The sequence below is a fragment of the Alosa sapidissima genome, chromosome 17, assembly GCF_018492685.1.
Source record: "Alosa sapidissima isolate fAloSap1 chromosome 17, fAloSap1.pri, whole genome shotgun sequence".
Lineage (NCBI taxonomy): Eukaryota > Metazoa > Chordata > Actinopteri > Clupeiformes > Clupeidae > Alosa > Alosa sapidissima.
In genome coordinates this window covers 9,437,956-9,463,707 of record NC_055973.1, presented here as the reverse complement: position 1 = coordinate 9,463,707, position 25,752 = coordinate 9,437,956, and the positions used below count along the sequence as shown (strand labels likewise).

Here is a 25,752-nt window from a genome sequence, read left to right as displayed (position 1 = left end):
CCTTTGTAGAAGTACCAAGCTGATGTTTTTAAAGAAGTCAGTATTTTGTTGACAATTTATATCATGAAACAAAATTATACAAAAGGGGATAATAACCAATTTCTCAGGCCATCACTTATCTCAATATAGGTCATAGCAAAGTGGTTGGTTTACTGGTTTACAAATGAGGCCTCCACTGAAGTGATGACAAAAATGGTTGTCTATGAAAGGACAACTGCATGCTGTGGTTTTCAGTGACCTTGATTGTGCTATGCGCTGAACTAAACGCTACACTCTACCCAAATAGTTCAATGTAAATTGCCTGCTGTACTGAAGAGACATGAGTAGATTATTTCAGTAATATATAGAAAAATATCTTTATTAATGGTATAGAAACAAATACATGACCAGTGACTGAAACCACATACACATTACACAACAAGAAGATGAGCATTTATTTGATATGTTCCTATACAATATATATATAAATATATTAAGTTTTTTATAAGTATATACTGTTCCTATACAATATATATATATATATTACGTTTTTTATAAGTATATACTGTTTTGATCCCGTGAGGGAAATTTGATCTGCATTTATCCCAATCCGTGAATTAGTGAAACACACTCAGCACACAGTGAACACACAGTGAGGTGAAGCACACACTAATCCCGGCGCAGTGAGCTGCCTGCAACAACAGCGGCACCCGGGGAGCAGTGAGGGGTTAGGTGCCTTGCTCAAGGGCACTTCAGCTGTGCCTACTGGTCAGGGTTCAAACCAGCAACCCTCTGATTACAAGTCTGAAGCGCTAACCAGTAGGCCACGGCTACCTTACATCATAGATATATAAACAGAGATATGTTAAAAATATAAAATGAGGGTACACAAGCAGCACACATCTTCACACACTACTGTGTATGACAAGTTGTTGTAAGATAAAAACTGGTGTCATGCAGGAACTTTGTGAGAAACCACAAAATTGACACAGAAATCCACAAACACCTGATTAATATCATAAACACATTTAGCTTTTCAGAGTAATTTTGTACATGAAGAATGTCCATATATTTCGAAGTCAATACAGAGGCAAGGCAAGACAGAGAGACAGAGTATGTGTCCATTTGTGTGGTCAGTTGGGCTATTGGGCCTGCTGCTTCCGTGCCCTCCGACCCCCGTGCTTTTTCCCTTTTCCTCGTCCCCTTCCTTTCCCCTTTCTCCGTCGCTTTGGGGGGCCGTTGCCCCCAGGCTGCGGAGTGTTGCTGGACTCTGTATTCGCCCCTGACTTTGCTGCCTCCTTCTTCTCATTCACTATTCTCATGGCGTCCTTCACCCATTGGCTGTCGGGGTCAGCACAAATATGCTTGCTCTTCTTTGTCACTAATCTGCATGGAGAAGAAAGGAGGACTGGTCAGACTTCTGTGAGACAATGTTTATGTTAACAAATTGCAGTCATTGTTACATATTGTCATTAATAAATGTAAAAAGATCTTCAGCTTAGAAAAATCTCTCTAGACTCGTTTTCTTCTACGAAGACATAGAAGCATGAAAGAAAAAATAGCAAAAGACCACCAAGAAGAAGAAGGCCAAGTCCATCTCCTTGTCAGGGCTTTTTTCACGTTATTTTATCTGTTATCTACATGTGTTCATTTTGCTTAAAGAGCACATGCATTGTGTCTTCTGTTGCTTTGTTGCAATCAGTAACATCAGTGGTTTTAGAAAAGATCCCGCACACTGTCCATTCCACATGCACCTGATGAAATTTACCTGACACAACGTTTCGGTTAAATTTACCTGATGAAGGTCTGAGACCGAAACGTTGTGTTTTATTCAAATACTGTACATGTTTGCATGCGGAATGGACATTGTGAGGGATCTCTTCTAAAACTCTAGACTAAAGATTGGTGGTCTTCTCCGACGCACCTATCCCCAAAGTGTGCAAAAGCTTTGCCATTTTGCAATCAGTAACATGACATCAAAAGCGTCAACCTATAAAGGTTTTGTCTGTAATGAAAGATTATACTCACACCACTGCATTTATGGGGCAGATTCCTCCCTGTTGCTGAATGTGGTAGGTTTTCACATTACTGGGCTTCAGTCGTACCGAAGACAGAGCGAGGCAACAGTTTGTGGCTGAGCTGCTCACTGCAAGACAAAAACATTAACAGAGATTTCATTAACAACATATATATTACAATCTAAGCATAATATTAGTATTACACTTTATACATATTATATAAATACACTAGTATATTTTATGTTTATATATTTCAGAACTACATTTATATTATATAATGAATTTTCTTGGAGCTTGATTCTTACCAGCTGGTAAGATGAGACATATCGAGATAAGGCAGCAAACGGAGAAAGCGAAGATGTTCATCTTGTCTGTCAGCCCCTCGTGTGAGTTTAGAGTACTGACTCACCTCTGAAAGACAGCAGTGGTTTTTGTAAGCGACAGGACTTTCCATTAGCCCACAAGCATTCGCACCCCCTACCTCACAGAAAGACAAAAATGTGTAGGGGTGGGGTTGAGGTGGGGGGTGTCAATGTAAATGTGGAATTTCTTAGACAAGCTGATCTTACCAATCAGTGGTCATGACCACCCTGTGTCCTTTCCTGCAATGACCATTTTAAACAGCCCCAATAGAGATTTTACTCAAATTTCCCCTCATAAATGAGGTGGGTGAACATCACAACATGACTAGGTGATATGCAAAGGAGTTCAAAATATGATTATAGATATGAGGATAACATGGCTCAACCTGCTTTACTGGGACACAACAATGAAGTTTTCCATCACAAAGTTCTGTATAATTATAAACAAATATAGTTGTGCACCCACCAGCAAGCATAATACCAAAAGTCTGATCCATAACAATAAACCAACTCTTCAATATGTTCTGTGTCCGAGAGAGTTTAAAGTTTAAAATTCCCATACCATCAGTGATCCATTCAGTCAGTTGCATCCATTGCATCCAAAAACTTTAGGGCTTATTGGTTAACTTCTCAATTGCAGAAGGAGTGAAGAAGGCTTCATTATTTCAATGTAGTATTAGCCCGGAATGGTCTTACCAGATTGTCTGAGGCAAGCTATTTGCGCTCACAACAACCCCGTAATTGACGGTGGATCACCACATCACCAACCTTTATATCCCTGCCTGGGATATAAAATCTCGGGTGCTTTCCTCTTGCGCAACATCAGTTCACTCAGGTCACTCCATAGTAATCTTTCGTTTTCTCTTGGAGGAAACTGCACCCTCCACGCCCAATCATTAAGCACTTTTGGTGACATGTAAACAGGCTATGCTAGTGTAACGGAATGGCACGGGTGTTTATGTAAACTCAAACCTACAACTTCAGTTATAAGGGACCGTTCGGTATTTATGTCAAGTCAAGTCAAGTCAAGTCAAGTTTATTTATATAGCACATTTCATACACAGAGGTCATTCAATGTGCTTTACATAAACAAAACCAAACGATAATAACAAATAAAAGCATAGAAGGGCAATATAGTCAAAGAATAGTTAAAAGGTAAAGATCATAATAAAAAGAAAACATAAAACACAAGGTAAAATCATTTAAAAATAAAGAATAATTAGTAAGCAAAAACAAAGGCAAAAGTAGTAAAAAAAGTAATAAAAGACAAAGTAGAATAATTATCGAGGCAGATTCAGAATTTGTAACATCGGCACAGTTAGCAGAAAGCGTCTGAGAACAGTTTGGTTTTAAGTCTAGATTTAAAACTGGCTACAGTTGGGGCCTTTTTAATGTCATCCGAAAGTTGGTTCCACAGCTGAGCCGCATAGCAGCTAAAAGCTACTTCACCATGTTTAGTTCTAACTGTAGGTTTTACTAGCAGGTTTTTCACCTGGGACCTGAGAGGACGAGAAGGTGTGTACTGCTGAAGCATGTCTGACAAGTATTTAGGTCCTGCTCCATTTACTGATTTATAAACAAGCAATAGTGCTTTAAAGTCAATTCTGTGACTTACTGGAAGCCAGTGCAAGGACTTAAGAATTGGAGTTATGTGGTCAGTTCTTTTAGTTTTTGTTAGAGTCCTAGCTGCTGCATTTTGTATCACCTGAAGCTGTTTAATAGTCTTTTTAGGAAGGCCTGTGAACAGTCCATTGCAGTAATCAACCCTGCTGGAGATAAATGCATGAATGAGTTTTTCTAAGTCATGTTTTGACATCAGCCCTCTGAGTTTGACAATATTTTTGAGGTGGTAAAAAGCTGATTTAGTTATCGCTTTCTGGAATTTATGGAATGGACCACCGGAGGAAAATAGGGGACGGTCATGTCTTTTTATTCTTTGTTGAGGGGAGGGTCACCCATTTTTTTCATTCTAGGAGGGAGGGTCACCCAACTTTTGTATTCAGGAAAACAGCAATATTTGGCCACCTGGCCAAAGATGACATTAAGCGTTTATTCTTTATTAACGCCTATTGTAGCCTAAGCTAAAAAGCTTAACGTGGCTTAATGTCCAAAAACAACAATCAGTGATCACCAAATTTCTCTCATATTGTTCCTCATAATCACTAGAATCTTTATGTTACCTGCACGTGACAGCATTTCTTCAATCTCCTTCACTGACACATATGGAAGGCAACGTCCCAAAACAACGATCAATGATCATCAAATTTCTTTCTCATATTTCTCCCCATATCCCGAAGTTTTTTTTTTTGTCTTTTGGAGCACGTCCGAATCCCAGGACATAACGCACTGTAGGCTACCTCATAATAGGCTCGAGATATAATTCAAAAGGGGGCAGATAGACCTATAGGCTACACTTAAAACTAAAAAAGATGAACTTTTAAATTGCGATCAGTGACTGGCATCGGGTGAACGAAGCTTTTCGAAGTTGAACATGCTATTAAAAACTATTTGCGCACCTCCATGTCACAGGAGAGACTAGGGCCTAGTCCACACATACGAAACCGATCTTTTTTTTCTCCGTCTTCCCTGAAACCGCATCAAGAATATTTGCGTCCAAACGGATCCATCTCAACACGACTCAACACGTTACTTCATACCCCAGGCCTATAGGTGGCACTGTTTCTTTACAGAAATTGACCAAAGTTTGTGCTTTACAAACAGACAGAATAGGCTATGACGAAATGGCTAGTGTAAGGAAACCAGAATTGTTTGTGTGGACTGATGGTGAACTGTCAACTGTAGTCAACTGTAAAACTAATAAACTTTATTTTACGGTTTGTGAATGGTGCAGTCCCGTCCTTTATTTGGCTAACGCAGGTAGGCCTACTAATCACCTTTACTTTCTTTGGTTGTAGGATAGTCCGTGATTCACATTAGTTTTGGCTATCACCGCAATTAGGCTACTAAACGCAAGGCTTACCCAAGTTCTAGGCTATTCTGTCGCCACATTTATAATATTGCTATAAAACCTTCGGTAGTAACAGTCAATACGTTTGCCTGCATCAAATCGCGCATTTGCATTCAGTGTGCTACCATCGGCTTAACATGAGTTCTAAGCGTCTTTGTATGCTTATATCTGATTTCACTCGACTGAATGCATGTATATATGTTGTAAGACATGTAAAATAAATGAATGACAATGGCACTACGCACAAATTAATGTAGCCTACACCGCACTTTCCTAAAAACTTAAGTTCTCTCGCGTCACTGACAGTAGCTAGAATGCATTAAAAAACACCGGGAAAAAACAGTGTTCAGTCCACCAAGTCATAAGCTATCGGCGCTGTGCAGCACCAGTTGTGATATTTATCTTACGGAGTGTAATCGTAGGTAATGTCATGTATGAAAACTAGTATTGTTAGGCAATACTATAAGTGCAATTCCAGGGCAGCTGAGGTGTGGCGATGACATCATCGATACGCAAGCAGGATGTGCGCTTTCGCTGTCTAAACGAACTCAAACGGGCTACGGTTTCAGATTTCTCCACTCTGGAACCAGGTTTCAGAAAAGTGTGGTTTCGGGCAGTGCGTTTACAGGATTCGTTTGGATGCTCGGCCAAGACGAAGCGAAACCTCTGCGTTTAACCTAAAAAGCGACTCCGTGTGGACGGGCCCCTAGGGCTAGTCCTTCTATGAATTCAAAAAGACGTTAGGCTATAGGTCTACCTGCAAGCTGGCCTATGATTTCATGGCTGAGTTTGCGGCAAAGTAAGCAAGAAAACGTTTTTTATTCTGAGTCAGGATATGGCGAGTCAATGTAATTTAAATGTTAGCCTACAGACCAGTTTCCATAGTGCATATCTTATCAATAGTTTGAATGTCGAGTGTGTTTCTGCTCATTGACAAATAGCGTTCAGCACAATGATTCAGCTAATGTTATAGGCTATACAATTCCCCCTCTTAGACAAGCTGGTGTAGCCTATAAAATGCACCGACAGGTAAAGTAGTAGGCTACGTGTAGTAGGCTATCGCATGATTTCATGCAAGTCAAAAGGCCTCGCACCAAGTTCGCGACGACCCTGCTCCTCCTAAGACGGCGGAAAAAAAGTTCAAATACGTGACAAACCCGGAACAAGTTGACAAGTACACTGTATGTTTCAGTCCTGGTGAAGTGATCATAGACATAATATACATAGACGCCGCATCGACCGCTACTCCTTACTAGCGCTGACGAGATTTGGAGCCGCCATCTTGGACCGGTCATCCACTCCACTCAGTGTAATCTGTTTGGCCGGTGAGATGAGCTGTCAGCGCACTTAATTAATCATATCTCACTGAATACCGAACAGATTCTCACGCGGTTTTTTTTGCTGCAAAGGTCATACATGTAGCTATGATACAGGACACATGATTTAGCGTATTTTAATATTCATAGTGGGTTTAACAGTAATAGAATATTCTGATATATGATATAAAGTGACCTGACGTCCGATATCAAAACTGGGAACATAATCCATGTTTGACAGCATAGACAAAACTAGTTTGATACAAGTTTAATGAGTTAAATATAGTTCACAGTTGACAGAAAAGTTCCATCAACAGCATTATTCACAGTCCACAGAAAGGTTCCATAAACATTTAAGTGAGATCAGTGCCATTCAGACATCTGAGGGGTATTCCAAGTAGGCCTATGTGGTTTAGTGACAAATTTGGGTAAATTGACTCAGAATAAGTTGTAAACCTCCCAGTACAAAAGCTGTATGATACAGGAAACATGGTTGTGTGTATTTTAATATTCATAGTGGGCTTAACAGTAATAGAATATTCTGATATATGATATATTATAAAGTGATGACATCCAATATAAAAACTGGGAACATAACTAATCCACGTTTGACAGCATAGACAAAAACTGGTTTGATACAAGTTTTAATGAGTTAAATTTACAGAAAAAAATCCATTAACATTTTCAGTTCAGTGCCATCAAAAATAAAGTGATGAACAGACATTGGTGTGGCATAAAGGAAATGGAGTAACTGGGTTCAATATCAACAGCATTTGTTAGACAAGTTCCATAAATATTGTAAAGTGCAAGTTTGTAGGTTTGTTTCTGATCCTTAAAAAACAGACATTGGTTTGGCATAGTAAGTGTAACAGTTCATCCATTCAAGACAAAAAGGTGACTTGTCACTTGTACAGTGTCAATGGGTTCATGAACAGCATCTGTTATTTACAGTTCACAGAAAGGTTCCAGCCCCAATGAAGAGATTAAATAAAAAGGAATTAAGAAACATTTTAGAATCAGTAAAGAATCAGGGAGTGTCTTCACAGGCTCAGTGAGACAGAGTTACCGTGATGCAGTTGGTTCTATGATTTCGACAACTGGTGCATGTCATTTTGTATGTTTCCACCTTGCTAAAATTGCTTGGGTACACTTTGGCTGAGAACAAAAGTGCTTCAGACAGCAGGTGGGCAAATAAGATGGCATAGTAAACTGGGTACTCCATAAAAGAGGACTGAGTCAACCAGACAATGGGAAAATGGGACACAGAGTGGCGAATGCAGGTGATGAAGGTGGAGCTCATAAATCAAACATTCAGTCACAGTGTAGCAGATGCCCTGCAGTACTGCAATGAAGAGCTGCACCTTCCTCAGTTCCAGGGGTGTGAGGAGACCGTTCAGTTCATTCAGTCTTCTTGAACAAGGCAGTTGTTCTGGAGAGATACAAAATAATAAATAAATGAATGAAAAGGAATTTGAGAGGCATCTTATTCTTGTTAGGGTAAATGACATGTGAATAATACAGTGTTGGGCAAGCTACTTCGAAATTTTAGTGAGCTAAACTATCAGTTACTCTGCCATGAATAAAACACTACACAAAACTACAACCCAGTCAAATGTATTAGTAGCCTAACACAAACACAGCAGTAGGCTAGTTCACTACATAGGAAGCTACTTTAAATTGTGCTAATTTCACATGACAAGAAAAGTGTAGCTTGTCTGGCTAAGCTACTTGATAAATAAAGAAGTTGAGCTATTGAAAAGTTACTTTATTCAGGAAATAGTGAGGCTACCACCAACACACTTATGCTACAAGTAGCAGCTAGCGATTGCCCAATAGGCTAGTCTGTGCCACTTGTGTAAAATTTGCCAGCCAAATCTAGTATGATTTATTTCTACAATAGCCTTCTTGTGTCAGTTGTAATCTAAGTCAGTGTTATGGAATATGACTTATCAAGTCTCAGTTCATAGCCGGGTGAACACCGAGTAAACATAGCCTAGTTAGATGGCTACGATTTTCATACAGTAATATCAAAGATTGCTCCTTCTCAGCTCTCTGGTAATATTCTATTCACAAAATACAACCAATAGTACGGTTATGTTAAATCTTACTTGTGAAAAGTAAATCCCCCGAGTATGGTCCGCCGATTTGAGAAGGAACATGCTGCACAGTGCTGTCATCTTGTGTCTTCTGCTGCAACGCAACGAGGAGTATGACCGGTCCAAGATGGCGGCCGCATTTCTTGTTTCCAGCAGCCAATGCGGCGTCTATGTATATTATGTCTATGGAAGTGATTATTATGACCGCCGCTAGCGAAGCTAGCTAAGCGGTCATATAGTGATTGTCAAAGGGTTTTTTTTTTTTTTTTCGTCATCTACTTCCTGAATTTTTGGTCAACGATACCCGGGACACCGAAACACCGGTGCACATGAAATGTGGTGGGTATGTAGCCACACTAGACTTTTACGGGAAAATTTCGTTTGGTCCCCAGGGGCCACTCCTCCGTGCTGGGCCCCCCGAAACCCAAAAAATGCAGTTTTTTGTAAAATAACTACCTGAACCGTGGCACCGAGGATGAAGAATTTTTTATGGTATGTTGGTCTCAAGGGCCCACATCAACCTGGCCCATAATCACTCATTTGTGATTTGCACAGGGTTATGGTTAGGGTTTTAAAAAAGGGTCCTATGTTCCCGGTCCCATACAAAGCGGGGAACATAGGACCCGGGGAACATAGGTACATACGCTCCCGCTGCTTTAGCAACACACCTTAAGCTAGACTACTGTGTAGTGGGTCCCATTTACAAGTGGCTACTTCATTCGCGCTTTCTGTGATTCATGGAGCTGATGTGGCAGCTTAAGTCCACTTGATACTGTAAGGCGTAAGCCATTGGTTTCCAAAGGAGATTTTATTTGTGTCGCCAGCATAGACAATTTATGTTGTAAATAGGCCTACCTTATACCTGTAGCTTAGGGAAGCTAACAGCTTTCTATTAGGATCTAGTTTGTTAGTTACAGTTTTGCCATAACTCCCTGATGCATTTTTGCATTTAAAATAGCCAGAGCGTGGATATCTCAATCGGAAAATTAAACAATATCGGGCGCCTACCATGGACTAGGCTGGGTGAACCCACCCTGATCTGCCGGCGATTTATTTTTTGATTTCTTAAAAGATTGAGCTTGGTCTGGTGAAAGCCAGACTAGCCATGGACCTCAGTTACACAATGCAAGGGAACATGAATCAGCCTATATTTGCACGAACAATAACGAACAATAGCTCTTCAACTTGGCCCGTTAAAATGTGTATGAACAGTCTAGCGACGCATTTCATGAAGGCCCATTTGGACATATCAGTTATTTGCACCACTGGTTAGATATAAAACTGCATTTCGTTTCAGACTACTAGAACTTAATTTGTGCATTGACAATAAAGTATCACATGAACTAAAGATTAATAAAATCCTATGTAGAAGAAGAAACATTCACAAAAAATCCATTCATCCAAAAATGACCTTTGTTTTTGATAGCTGTTGAAAACTGCATGGAAAGAGATGTTTTTGTTAATTAATAAATAAATAAATAAATAAATAAATACAAATATAAAATTATGCTGATACCTTCTGCTTTTCCCAAATACAATGTAGCCTACAGATGTAAGTGACCTTTCATCAATCCAGTTGCAATGGATGAACTGTGAACTGCCCTACTTGTGATTGTTTAGAGATTTTAAAGGTTTTATAACAATGCTACAACTTCTTTGCTATTCTACAATCTATTCACCTTTGCAGCACCAGTAGGCTACTTTCTGTGCACACACACACAGGCAGGCCAAACAAGCATACACAAAAGTTTCAAGAGTGGGCGATGGAGTAAAAGATGGAGACAAATTGATTAGTGTGATTTATTTTCGCGGAACGGATGTACAGGACTGAGCGGCAGTCATATTTTGTACAGCTATGCGGTACATCTAGTTTGTGAAATTGTGCAAACGACAGCCTTTTCAAGGCATTTCAAGGAAGGAGTGGTAGCATGCAAGCTCCTTAATTGACCCAGTACGGAAGGCATCAATAAATTGTTGGGGAGGGTCATGCGTTTTTTCTCAATCACTTTGGAGGGTCATAGAAAAATTTCTTGCTGGCGAGGGAGGGTCACGTCTTTTTTGACTAACGCTCCCAAAATTCCTCCGGTGGCCCCTTAAATAAATAACGAACAGTCCCTAATAAGAGGGAAGAAGTAGAGGCGGAAATCATTTGTTACACCATGTATCAATCTGGAATAAAAGTAGTCTGGAAGCAGGGAATAAATAGTTGAATATACCATAATAATTTATTACGCCAGGCCAGACCTTCAAACTAGGAAACACACATTTAAAAAAAGAAACTAAAAGCAAACAAATTAGGCCTACACACGGGCAAAACAGCAACCAGCTGATGGCACCCCTAAAACACAGACACCCAGATAAACTTGACATAGGGCAAGGCAGTCAACATTATAATTAGGCAGCAAGGAATCACTGCAATCTTATGGAGCATATTACCTGAGCCGTCAATATCTACCCACACAAAATGCGGAAGTGTAGCTGCCAATGAGTCATCTAATGAAACAAAGGAGGACAGTATAGAGACCTGCTGCTGAAACTTAAAGGTGAACTGTATAGACCCTTTCAACAATAAAAACAAAAACAATGCTTGAACGTTCTATTTGGGCCCCAATCTACTTCCTCTGCATTAAGATAACATATGGAATGTTAAAAAGGAAGTCTTGTGGGGCCAACTATGATGCTGATAATGGAACTCTCTTGAAAGGGTCCATAAATACCTACAGCAAAGTCTGTGATCGATCTGATGCCAGTAGATGCACACCTCTACCGCCATTCACCTCCGTGAATGCGTTCGTGCTAGAGCGCCATAGAAGGAAAATGTCCTACAAGTGGAGTACCAAGGCTGGTTTAAATAGCCTCAATCTAACAAGCAATCAGCTCATCCCTCCCCCAATCAAGGTTGCCTGCTCGATTATGCTACTATGCAGTATTCCACTACACTAGCGTCATGGTAACCCAAACAGGACAACAGTGTTTTTTAAGGACATCCCACTCTCTATACCTGGCAATGAGTCACATTATCAACTGCCCTGAACGTAAATGGGAAAATATTCCAATTACAATGGGCTGTTAGCTTCATTCTGATATTTCAAATTAGAGCGCAACCAATTTTAAAGGGGGAATAAAGGGATTTTAAGGGCCGATATACCGACTTCGATGTTTGAGTGTGTGTGTGTGTGTGTGTTTGTGTGTGTGTGTGTGTATGGCGGTGGGGTTATGGATCCTGCCTTTCTGTTAAGATCTGACCACAAGTCTTTGTCGACATCAACAGGTGATGTCCTCATGGGCTAGGCAACGGGGAAAAGATCTCCTTGTGTGCCATATCCACCCTTGAACTGACCTCACCTCAATGTCTGCATGACGTACTACACTGTGCATGGGTACTCAATGTAAAAGTATAGACTTGAACAGGTACAATAACTTACCTGAAGTATATTTGTAGTGCTAAGCCTCAGACTGATTCGTGTTCAGTTTTCTCTGTAAGTGTTTTCAGGTATGTGTGTGGGTTTCACCAATTATCAGATGTGCTTGCAAGTGTTTTTCCAGTGATAGTATCTAATGTAAGAAGTGTGTAGTGGTTCACAATAAGTGTGTTGCAGAATTGCAAATAATGTGCAAAGCAGAAAAAGTGTATAAGCTATGTTTACACAGTGTTTAAGGTACTGTATGCTACAAGTTTAGGTATTGAGGCTTTGGTCTAAGCATTCATTTTTACTGTGTAAGCAATGGACAAAACTGCAAAGGGGGAAATGGAGGCCGCATGTGTATAAAGTAGCAGAAATTGGGTGACCAACCACCAGACTCTGAAAGTAAGGACAAATTGACAAAAATGAGGACACCCTCCAATTTCTGCTAACTGTATCTTTTATCGCCTCTTGTTTCTATGTCCGATTGTCATGTCTTTCTGTGTCTGTGTTCTGCGCCTATGCCTTTCTGTGAGAACTACACAATGATTGGCAGGGCAGACAGGGAAACTCCAAATAAAATGTCAAAAGTCAAATGTTGAAACTAGGCCTATGACAAAAACTCTTGTTTATGAAAGAGCATTTGCAGCTATAAGAAATGTTTAATGACACGTCATAGTGACCACATGAAAGTAGAGTTTAATGTGAAGAGCTTCACTGCAGGATGTTGCAAAAGACCAACCGTGCCATATCCATCAGTAATTCTTTTGAGGCGTCTAATAGTCTCACCTTGCTCAAATAAATTGCTATTGGAGATGAGACTGCATATGCACTATTTATAAATAGAATAAGGGTGTTGTAGGCTGCAGTGGGTTTTCTTGTCATGGAACAGCTAAATCAAGTGGGTTACACACACTCATCTGCAGTTACACACCTCCCATTCCTTTAGCACTTGGGCTAACCCACGACTAAACCCACACTTACAGCACTTTCACTCTGCAGCTACAATTTTGTATGATGACCCCCCCCGCCCACACACACACACACACACACACACACACACACATAGAGTCAAGTGTTCACGTGAGTGAAAGAACAAGTTCAGACCCAAGAACCACATACATTTTAACAGCATCGTTTATTAATAGGAGCATTCTACTGCGTACAGGATAGAAGCTAACAAAAGAGACATACCACAGTGAATGGAAAGGAACCGGTAATTAAAGGTGCATGTTAAACTTTCTCAGAATCCTTTGCGTATTATGTGAACTTCCGGCTGAAGGCACCGGACATACATCATGGCCTAGGGTTGTAGGACGTAGGTGGAGAAGTGCACTCAGTGGAGCCCTGAGGTATTTCTGACTACCTGACCACCAGCACCCCACGCTCTGGTTAACCAGAAGTTCAGTGAAAAACTTGTCAAGATGAGTATTCTAGTGGTTGACCAGCTCTCCCAAAAGCTTCAGAGCCTGAATGCACATGGAAATGTTGAGGCTATACTCTATAGTTAAAAAGAAGTATGGGTAGGCTCTTATGTTGGTAAAAAAGACAATGAAAACACATATATATATATATTCATATATAACATATATGAGGTTTATATATATATAAACCTTTTAAAAGCAGCCCACTTTTGCTATGATGACAGACTCTTGGCATTCTTTCAACTACTTGAGTTAGCACCTGGAATGACTTTCCAACAGTGCTGTAAGAGTTCCCATGCATGTTGAGCACTTGTTAGCTGCGTTGTGTAACATATGTAGTTTATTTTTGTTTCCATCAAATTAAGCTCTGATGTACCTAACTTGTAAGACTCTACCACACGAAAGATGTTTCACTGAAAATAAATGCCACATGGCAGGAGCACACATTAAGACATAACATTGCAGATGATTGAAGGATGCTGGATGTAACATGGTGTGATATTTAAAAGTTGAACCCAGTACCCAGTTGGGGTTCGAGTGCTGATTTATCTAAAGCTGTTTTTATCCAAAGCATCTTACAACAATCAAGGTACAATAAAGGTACAATAGGGGCACTAGGATATTGTTGTTGTTGTTGTTGTTGTAAAGTAATAATAATGATGATAACTTAGATTTATAGAGTGCCTTTCAAGATACATATGATCGCTTAACAAAAAACAAAAAAGGAGGGGTAGGGAAAGGGGGTTAGAGGCCAAAGGCCTCAGTGAATAACTGTGCTTTTAGGAGTCTTTTGAACACGTCTAGGGAGTGGGCACTGTGTTGAGGCCTGGGTAGTTTGTTCCATAGTGGGGACAGCAGCACAGAAGGCTCTGTCCCCAAATGTCTGATGTGGGGGGTGGTAAGCTGATCCTTGTCAGACGACTGCAGGGAACGTGACTGAATGTAAGGGTGGAGGAGATCAGTGAGATACTGGGGTGCAAGTGTGGGGTGCGCAACTTGACTGGCATCCAGTGAAGCTGCATGAGGATGAGTGTGACATGCTGCCAGGGTTTAGGCATGTTACACATAATGATAGCATGTGTCATTTGCATGTTAGCATCACATGAAATAGTTAAATATTGAGTGGGGATTTCCTCATGTTTGTCCATTGATCTGAATAGGTTAATTCGGTTGCACATGTCCTCATTCAACAGTAGGCCCTTGTAGTCATCCCTTTCATTTACACCAAGCAACCTACTCGTCAGGTGGTCCAGTCCAATTTGAAATCTGATGTGTTACTCAACTATATTTTAAGACCTGACCTGTCCAGGACCACCTGACCTTACTTGACCACCTGGCTGGAGTAGAAAATGACTAACCAGGTGCCAATTAAAGGAAAATTCCGGTATTTAGCACTTTGAGTCCCTTTTCTGGTTTGTTTTGGATGAACTAGAGTGGTGGACACCAAAATGTTGACAATTGGTCCTGTGAGTGATGAGTTTGAATAGCATGTGTTTGAGTTAACATCACAAAAATGATTGTGGCATTGTGCTAGGACAAATTCATAATTTAGACTTAAGTATTTAAAAGTATCCCTAATTTACAGTAAATGGAACCCCAATCTTTTATCAGACGCACAGCTGACAACAGCACTCCTGATGACACTCGACAACATTAAATAGTAGGGACACTTTCATGAACAAGTACTATAATGTGGGGATGGTCACAAGTCACGTTTTCCAAACTCGTGGGAGCATAGTGTAGTCTTTCAACAGACATACTGTAATGAAATTATTACAATGACCCTCGATGTACTCTGTGTCAGTGACATGTCCATGCTATCCTATTGCCCCTAAAAACACATTGACATTCAGGAATTCAGCAAATGTGTACATTATAGATAAATTAGCTATTATTTCTTTACTTTTGTCATTGTCCTTATCTGCAAAGGGCTCTCTAGTACCCTTGCCAATGATTTTAGTCATGTTTGCCAACATGTCCCTGATCAAACGGGCATTTATGTGAGAGAGTGCCAGTTTTCTTCAGTCAACTGATGACAGGAAATGACAGTGATATACAGTACAAATGGTTCTCTGTAGAAACCTGACTTTAATCAAACACATTACAATAATGAAGTAGCTTTCACAAAGCATAAAAATAAAATGTATAAAAAATATTATATACAATACATTTTTAAAATGCATTTCAATACCAAAAAAAGGTGTATGTGCAAAGAAAAAGTTTGGGATTTTGGAAACAGGTTTAACCCTTCAGTAAGAATATGCCAGCTGCTAAGATCTGCTTCCATCCCCCAAAGTGCAAATTTTAGGAAATCCCAGTAATTAATTTACTTTAAAAGATCTGCATATATGAACAGTATGCAACACGTTTCCTGAGGACACAAAACAAACTCAGGATCTAAACTTGTTTGAATGCAAAATTGTATATTTGTCACAAATGATAACTGATGTTATTTTAAGCAGCACTTTCACAAAGCGCTGTTACATAGTGTACATCTGAATTATGTTGTATAGTTAGAGCAGTGAGTCTCTTCTCCTGCACATAGCTATGCCATTGCTGTGGCATTCCTTGTTGACTCTGTGCCATTGGTGGACAGAACCTCTGTTGTCACTGTTGTAGTCTGTGTTGTAGCCTGTTGTTTCTTTGAGTCAATGTACTTCAGAGCTTTTTTCACCCAGGGCTTCTTAGGGCTGGAACAGACTCTGATACCTTTCACTGTGGTGAACCTGAAGTATTGAAGACACATCAATATATTAAAAGTGTTATCCTTTTCTTATAAGATATAGCCTATATTAAAATGTTTCATATAGATAGGCTATAGTACATTATATACAAAATGGTTGGCTCTGTATGAGTTCAAGTATGTATGATTAAAACTTTGTTTATAACTTACACAACAGCCTCAACTGGGCAGATTCCAACTGCCTGCCTGTGGTAGCCTACAATATTGGACTGGCGCAGAACTGTTTGGGTGGTTCCCTGACAGCATGCTGTGGATATGCCTGCTGGTAACAAAAAATAAAAAATGTATATTATAACATAAGAAAATTAAGAAAGTGAAGGCACACTATTCACAAGACACAAATTATATTGCATTGATTGAGGCCTGAGAAAAACAAAAATATATACAAGGTGTAATAGATAGGAGCCTCTCACCTCTCCCCAATGTGGCAAAGAGCAGCCCGGTGGCAATGCAGAGACAAAGCATTCTCAAACAGCGTTCCATCCTTGTCAGGCTGAAGACGTACCTCCTAATATGATCAGCTTTGATATGTAGCAGTAGTTTTTTAAGCATTCAGCAAGACAGGAAAAAATGCATCACAGAATTAGTCTTCCGACCTCAAAGTACCTTGTAGTCACCCACTAAGCCCCCCCTCTCAAACCTTCCACTCCCCTCTTCCTGTGGCAACCCACACAGCAGTGAGAGTTGGCGGTAGGTTACTGTGTGTGAAAGGCTCATGAGGCTCATGTTAAAATGTTCCTAAGCACAACAGTACTCAAAGAAATCAAATAAATGATTGATAAATGAAATTGATATTACACGATTACATAAGAAATTAAGATAATAGAAATTGATATTACACGATTACATAAGAAATTAAATTTTTAAATATTAACAAAAGTGCTTCTGAAGCACAGAACCCTGTTAACAAAACAACACATTACTAAAACAACACTACTGGGCATGTTATGTATGTCAGCACACCTTTATCTTGTCTCTTATCTCTTGTCGTGAGCAACATGGTGACAAGAAGCAAACAAGGCTTCCGCTTGTGTGATCAGGCTGCAGAAGACAAGCTCAACATGTGGTCAGCAGGGCCATGAGCGGAAGAGACGCACATTTTCTAAGAACCCACTGCACTTAGCACAGTATTGTGCGTTTGGTATTAATGTGATCTAATAGCGCTTGACGTATCAGAGACATCAGAGAATGACACTTAGTGAGTGAATAAAAGTGTTTAAAGGAACATATATGACAATAAACTACTGACCATCATAAGACAGAAGATTTTTAGATCATCAGATAGATAGATATTTTATTTACCACGGGGAAATTCCAGACTAAAGGTTAAAGTAAACTTGTAAACTAAAGGTTGGACCATAAAGTAAAGACTCAGAAAGCAGAATCCAATCCATGTTCAGGTGTTTGCAGACTAGGTCAAGACTGGACAGGCAAAAGCTAAGCTACAGCAAGGAGCAACAAAGGCACTCACAACAGAAACAGTTAACAGTCTAAAATCCCCTAATCACGAGTCATGAGTCTATGTGTAGTCCATCCCTGTGTATTAACCTCATAGCAGACAAACATTTAGCAACATCAATGTATAAACCTTGTTTAATAGGCAGGAAATGACAATATCAGGCATATGGGATGGCCCTTGTGATTAGGGTTGCCAACTTCCTCAACCCCAAATAAGGGACACTTCACTTCCAATGCAGGATAAGTATATTAAGTTGGTATAAACATCCTTCATTCCTGTGGAAATAGAAGCTTGTAAAGATGCTAGCTTGATATTTTCTGTTTGCAATTAAAAGCGAATTATGAACCGATAGCCACCTAGCTATCTGAGTGGAAAATGTTTCAATTGGCATAGCCTATTCATGTAAATGCTTAGTTTAAGGGAAACAGATTATTGAAGACTTCAAGACTCACCAATTCAATTCCATTACACAAAGGCAAAGACCACTCTTCATATTCTATCACAGTGCCTGCAGCCTATGTCAAAGTGCCTTCACATTTTATAAATGGTCAGTAGCCTAGTGTGAACTGGATAACTCCCGCAATCTCCTCGCATTGTTTTTGTTGTTCTCATGATTTCCTTTTAAAAGTTTCTTATATTAAAAGCTGAAATCAATTACCATCAATGACAAGCCAGCTGGAAACTCCAACCCTCTCTCCCTCTCGTTCCCAATTAAAATGAGTAGCATAACAATCAAGTTAGATCTGGTGCATAGGCTAATGGGGACTGAGAGGACCCAAAAAGTATCATTATTACTGTATGTAAGATGCTGTTGCTGCGTTTTGACATTGTAATCATTCTCTAAGAAGAGTGAAAAGCAGTTTGCAGTAAAGCTTCTCTGGCTAAATTGTGGTGCCCCTTCTGTCCCTTGGTGTTGTGGTGGTTGCGGCGGCACTGGGCACTTTGTTCCAGGGGCATTTACGGTAGCCTAGTTAACAAGCCCGATGAGCTATGATTGAAAACAACCAGGAATGAAGGGAAAAACCTGGACTAGGGAGCCTTGGCACGGGATCAGAGTGTAGCAGAGATAGATTCACTTGTAAATGTGCACAGTGCCATGCTGACTTCCAAAGAAACTGTCACCTATCTTGAATGTTTATGGGCCCCTTTATGTTACCAAGCTTTGCTCTTTTTTATGAATGTGCAGAAGGATAGACAGTGATGGCCTTGACTTGAGCAGGTGACATAATGCAGTGTATGGGCTGCTCTAGGTGATAGCAAAACCATGTGGCTGTATTTGTTCATTAAAGATGTCATACAGCTACTTTTATGTAACCTGACTCTCGCCAGATGAATTTCGTTCCGCCTAGCTCCGCCTAGCTCCACTCACATCTATCTGGGATTGCTTCCGTTGAGAGTGATTTCGGCATCAGATTTTATGGTAGAGCCAATCAGGACGCAGGGTGGGAGTTTCATAGATGTGAAGTAGCATAGAAGCGACTGTAAGACTGTTCTCAGCGTCACGGGTTGGCTTCGATGTGAGTGGTTGAAGTAGCACGTCAATAGATGACAGACAAGTGGCTTATCAAAGTCAAAGTCAAAGTCAAAGTCTGCTTTATTGTCAATTTCTTCACATGTCAAGACATACAACGAGATCGAAATTGCGTTTCCTACTATCCCACGGTGGAGACAAGACATATTTTACCAATTAGGTCCACAGACAAACATAACATTCAAGTAAACAATATAAAAAGTAAAAATATAAGAAGGCACATACAATGAAGAAATAAGAGCAGCAAAATTTGGTAGAAATTGTGCAATTGTGCATACAGTAGACAGTCAATATAATAGTGCAAAAGTCAGGCCAATAAATGGCTGAGGTAGTTTTGTTTGACCTAAGTATGCAAGTGGCATTGTGGTGCAAGTTATGTAAGAGCAGCAGAAGTGTGTTCAGAAGTGTTCAGGACAACAGGACAACAACAACAAGTTGCAAGTGTGCAAGTGTATAAGTGGAGTAGTGCAAGTGGAGTAGTGCAAGGCAGCCATTGTGGGTCTAAAAGTCCAGGATGTTATGTAGCTGAGGGGGGAGGGGGGAGGGGGGGGGAGAGAGTTCAGGATCCTAACAGCCTGGTGTATGAAGCTGTTGGTGAGTCTGGTGGTGCGGGAGCGCAGGCTTCTGTACCTCTTCCCAGAGGGCAGTAGATCAAACAAATTGTGAGCGGGGTGACTTGCATCACTCACAATTTTGGTCGCCTTGCGGGTGAGGTGGGAGGTGTAAATGTCCTTCAGGGAGGGGAGTGAAGCACCAATAATCCTTCCAGCTGTGTTCACTATGCGCTGCAGGGCTTTCCTGTTGTATTCAGTGCAGCTTCCGCCCCACACAGCGATACAGCTGGAGAGGATGCTCTCAATGGTGCCTCGGTAGAATGTGGTCATGATGGCTGGTGGAGCACTTGCTCGCCAGTGATGCAGTGTTGGTGGTCCAGGAGAGGTCTTCACTGATGTGCACCCCCAGGAATTTGGTGCTGCTCACTCTCTCCACCACAGCACCGTCGATGGTCAGTGGCAGGTGTTGGGTGTGACCTCTACGGAAGTCAACAACAATCTCCTTGGTCTTGCTGACGTTCAGCAGGAGGTTGTTGTCCCTGCACCACGTGGTCAGAAGGTCGACCTCCAACCTGTATTGAGTCTCGTCGCCCTTGGTGATGAGACCCACCAGAGTTGTGTCGTCAGCAAATTTCACTATGTGGTTGTTGCTGTAGGTTGCAGTGCAGTCATGCGTCAGCAGAGTGAAGAGCAGCGGACTGAGCACGCAGCCTTGGGGGGCCCCCGTGCTCAGTGTGATGCTGCTTGAGATATTGTTGCCAACACGTACTACTTGACGCTGTCGGCAGAGAGGCACAGGGGCTGCTCGTGTGGAGGTGGAGGGGTCTTCTGTGGGCAAGTGCTGTTTTGTGCTTCAAAGCGAGCAAAGAAACGGTTCAGATTGTTAAGCAGAGGGATGTTGCTCTCACAGCTCTGTGGCGCGGGCTTGTAGTCCGTGATGGCCTGAATGCCCTGCCATAGGCTTTGTGCGTTCCTGCTGTCTTTGAAGTGGGTGGTTATCTTGCGAGTGTATTCCTTTTTTGCTTCCTTGATGCCACGGAACAGGTTGGCTCTCGCTGTTCTCATGCCAGCTTCATCCCCAGCTCTGTAGGCTTTGTCTTTGTTTATCCAATCATATGCAAGGATTTTTGATAAGGCCCAGCCTTCTGAAACACCACTCCAATGGATCGATCCCAGATGGATGAGTGGAGCTAGGCGGAACGAAATTCATCTGGCGAGAGTCAGGTTAACTTTGATGTGCTAGAAACAAAAAGTGTTACAGTCAGAAGTTGACTGCAGCTGGATTGCCCCTACAAACTGAAAAATGGACGAATTTCTGAATTCACATCAGTGTTCATGCGTTTGCTCTCAAACTGGATCGGAAGTGACCTCAATGTGCTTATATGCCACATACTTCCTTCCTTTTCAGCCAGCTCAAACATTTCCGATTGACCATCATCTGTATTGTTTTAGGGCTGTTTAATGCTAAAGGATTTATGAGTGTGTCGAAGTTGAATAAAGAGTTGTACCGTGGGCATAAACAAGATGTGTAGTGTCAGAGTGAACAGGAAAGGAGCAGAATATAACAGAAGATGCTGTTGCTGACGCTCCACCAGAAATAAATGTACTGGCTGAAATGGCCCTCTGTGGCATACAGTCCATTCATGTTTTGTTCAGGTTATGTGCAAAGACGTGATATGTCCACTAGATGGCAACAACGTATTACTCACAGATGCTCACAAAGACATGGTCACGTGTCACAATCTCAAATGGCCCATGAGGACACTTCAAAGACACTCCCTGACAACATGTCTGTGTTCAGAATATTTCCTTGCAACATTCCATTCTCACTGTATGACACTTTCCAATTGACCGTTTATTTCTCTTTCCTAAGACCTAAGCTACTCAATAACAATAACATCCATCACTAAAGTTCAACAGAAGCTATTTCATCATGTGTGGACATACCAGAAGAGCCTACAGTGCTTGCAGGATATGCAACAGCACCATCAAAAGTCATTGACCTCTGATAGACACCCATGACACTTGTTCAACTATGTTGACATGATGCAAACTCTTTATGTTCCATTATAAAGAGAGGGGTGTAAACATACTAACACCTTTTATTTTTTTGCCTTGTATATTTTCTAATATACAAGGCCATAATAATGTTTTTTGTTATTTTTAAAACAAAATACTTTTCCAGTATTCTTGTTAATAATGATATGGTCATTTTGGTATTTGTTGTTGTTGTTGTTGTTGTTGTTTTTGTTTTGAGACATTTAATTTTTGTTCTGTTTATTTCTTTTATATCTGTAAAACACTTTGTACATTGTTTAGAAAAGCACTCTAAATAAAGATTATTATTATTATTATTATTAGTTATATTAAAGACAACTTGATACAACTTTGCACTGAATTTCTTTATTCCTTGCTTTACTCCCCCCCCCCCTCTCTCATTCAAACACACACATCCACCCACATATGTAGAAGTGAAAGATTTGTATCTTGCTGTGTTGTGGTTACCCAGATGTAGCGGTAACAAGAGCATGCATTGTGCATTCTCTGGTGTCTTCTGCACTTCTCCACCACACTGCCAGCCTTACATGCCTCGCAATGCTCTCATAATAAGACAGTAGACATGATGACAGTAAGACAATAGACAATGGATGTAAAGACAGTAAAAAGGGACAGGATATTGCGAATGTATCTCTTCAAAGGAAAAAAGTATTTACTTTTGATCAAGCTTGGCCTAAGAGCAACTTCATGACACATGGCATGAGACATGTGGCTTAGAATTGAGGACACAAGCAGAGTTTATATGTTTAACTACCTGTACTGCTTTGTATTGTAGAGCCCAAACTAATCTAATAATTATGGCTTAATTGCACGTTTGGCATCTGTTGTGACTGTAATGGTGTTGAAATGTTTTGGGCCTTAGTAGACTAATGCATTTTAGTTCCTTAAAGTCAATTACCTTTTTTATCCAATCAGTAGGGAAGATTTCTTTTGCAACAACATTGCTATTACCTGCATCATTTTAGTGCACCTGTTTATATGGACCTGGTTGGGTGTCACACCTAGTGAATGAGAACATTGAAATGGTGAAGGATTTATGTGTATGTCGAAGTTGAATAAAAAGTTGTACCGTTGGGCATAAACAACATGTTTTGAGTGAACAGAAAGGTACAGAATAACAGAAGATGTTGTTGCTAACGCTCCACTGGAAATAAATGTGCTGGCTGGATTGACCTTCTGTGAAATATAGTCCATTCAAGTTTTGTTCAGATGTGCAAGGACGTGATACAGTGCAACCAGAAAGTTTTCAGACCCTTTCAAGTTTTCCACATTTTGTTATTTTTCAGACTTATCCTAAAATGGATTCAATTCAATTCAATTTCTCATCAATCTACACACAATACTTCAACACTCCACAAAAAGGTATTTTTAGGCACAGGTGGACTCCAATCAAATTTTAGAATTAAGCAATATAGCACGAGTGAGAGTGGGGTTGATCATGGATATTCCCACGGGTGTTGTTCGGCCGTAGCCACGAGGCCGGAGGCCGAAATCACATAAAACATCAAAAAAAAGGGCTGAAATCACATTCATATCTAGCTTTGCTGCATGCATGTTACAAGGACACTGGGCCATGTTATGTAAGGGACATGGTACTGCAAAAAAACAGAAACATAGCCTACATTGCAGAACCACTCAACTTTATTAATTTATGGTGAATAAATGTTACACTACTGTGCACAGCCCATAGACTGTAAAAAATAGGCACAGCCCCATATGTTTTTCTGACATGATGCTAGCACGTTAGCAGCGGTTAGCTAACTATGCTAACGTTAGTTATCTACAAGTCTCCTCCAAGTGACAATCATATTATAGGCCCTACATCATGCTGGCAATGCTGAGAACAATTAGCATCCTCGTTTATCTTACTTACATTGAGTTGACTGTGTAGCTTAATCCACAGATGTGGTGAAGCACTGTTTCGTTATGGTTTGCTAAGGAGTAACCCATTGCTTAAAATAGTGGAGAGCTGGGATGAGAACATTGTGTCAAATCTTCGCATTGTATCGCGGAGTGATTTATTATTAGCTGTGCAAAGTCTGAGTTGAAATGTCCAGGGATATTCCAACTCATGGAACGTCTCTCGGCCAATCAGAAACAAATAAATAGTTCCATAGAACCCAATTGTTGTATAAGACCATTGATAGAAGTAGGATGCACCAGAGCTCAATTGCAAGCATCATAACAAAGGATCTGAATACTTATGTAAATGGAATATTTCAGTCTTTTATTTTTTATAAATGTTTTTTTTTTTTTTTGTGGAGTGTTGGAGTATTGTATGTAGATTTAATGAGAAAAAAATTAAATCTACCGGTTGCAATGTAGATGACAACAGAGTTAGATAAGTGATACAGTACATACTAAAGATCTTAACACTTGTAAGTGCCAACAACACAATAATTGAGTGCAAATGAGCTTTTTTAAATTACGAAAATAGACACTCTAACACACCTTATGTGGGATTTTAGGGACTATGATGAATAGAACTGAAATAGATGACGATCGAAAACTTATGAAAATGCACAATCTGGACATTTTATCATAACTTGGCTTTTGATGGTTGCCGCTTTGGCAGTAGGGGTTAAAGGGAAACTTGGCAACTATTTCAACATAATAAACCTATTTAGAGACTACTTGCTCAGACCAGCCTCAGACGAGACCAGGAAGTGACGTCAATTCCGGAAATAAGACCCACGTGAAGTTTATTTAGTTTTATTTATTTGGTGGCATATTCATGGTCCAGCGCATATAGCCTAGCCTACTACAGACAACCTGGCACTTCCAATGCCAACACATCATGTTGTAAACCTTTATTAAACAACAAAGCGAGCATCACAAACATTACTATTTGAACTTGAGTTAAACAGACGAATCTGCCACCAGGTATCGGAGGCTAAATCATCAGCTGAACACATCTGAAAAAGAATGGGGCGGTTACGTTAACTCCAGAGGCAAAGTAAACAGTTCAGCCAGGTTAACATGAAACATTGGCCCACGGGTACTTGCCCGGTATGCCAGAGGGCCAGTCCAGCCCTGTGTACACATTGTAATTATACTAGTCACAACATGTAAATAGGCCAATGTCAGAGTTCTTTTGTTGCTTTTCAAAAAAGGTTTTGTTGGTTCTGCCCATCTCAATCTCAATAAGCTACAAGCTAGGCAAATGGTTGGTTCATTAGTCTTAGTTACTGCACTCACAGAGATGAGAGGGGTATATATCTCATTTAACTCTGGGGAGATAGTGAATTAGCTAATTTCCCAAAATGTTTGCATATGTCCTTTTAAAGGAGAAATCCGGCGAGTTTTTACATAGATCTACTGACTACACTCTGGGGGCATGTTGGTGAGCTCCCATTTACATGCCCACAGAGTGTAGCGCTGTAGCTGCCTTGCTGCATTAGCTGCTGACTGTAGCAACTCAAGCTAGGTAAAACAGATTGTTTTCCGTTTTTTTTTTCCGTACCGATAGTACTCTGTGACCTAATGAAGTGGAGATCTATGTGAAAACTCACCGTTTTTCTCCTTTAATGTCCAATCTGAAAGAATGTCAGCTGTTTAAACAAAGTCATTCTTTTCTACCTTCAAACTGTTGAACTCAAGAAATAAAACAGTGGATAACATCAGAAGGAAAATTACTGAAGCTGGGGTTATAATATGGACTCTCCCTGTCAATCTGCAGTATGTTTGTTGCCATTAGGCCCCGAGTCTTATTTTGTTGAGGTTCTGTCAACATATTTCTTTTCATTACCACTGAAACTAGATGTACCGCAGAGCGGTACAAAATATGACCGCCGCCCAGTCCAGCACATTTTTCCCACAAAAATAAATCACGCTGAAAGG

General features: G+C 40.4%; 1 protein-coding gene across 1 annotated transcript; it reads right to left on the bottom strand.

The window, feature by feature from the left end:
- Window positions 1-742: 742 nt before the first annotated feature.
- On the bottom strand, window positions 743-3,169 carry LOC121688305 (eotaxin-like). Its single transcript, XM_042067795.1, has 4 exons — window positions 2,922-3,169; window positions 2,303-2,408; window positions 2,008-2,125; window positions 743-1,365 (listed from the first exon to the last, which is right to left on the bottom strand). Exons 2-4 carry the CDS (start codon window positions 2,361-2,363, stop codon window positions 1,122-1,124), a joined length of 423 nt encoding a protein of 140 aa, XP_041923729.1. The 5' UTR covers window positions 2,364-2,408; window positions 2,922-3,169; the 3' UTR covers window positions 743-1,121.
- Between the last annotated feature and the right edge of the window lie 22,583 nt (window positions 3,170-25,752).

Excerpts from the sequence above, each read along its gene's own strand:
- LOC121688305 (XM_042067795.1), bottom strand. The coding sequence starts at position 2,363 with ATGAACATCTTCGCTTTCTCCGTTTGCTGCCTTATCTCGATATGTCTC. Across the intron at positions 2,126-2,302 it reads ATGTCTCATCTTACCAGCTG|TGAGCAGCTCAGCCACAAAC; the intron begins GTAAGAATCAAG and ends TTTGTCTTGCAG. Across the intron at positions 1,366-2,007 it reads TGCCCCATAAATGCAGTGGT|ATTAGTGACAAAGAAGAGCA; the intron begins GTGAGTATAATC and ends TTCTCCATGCAG.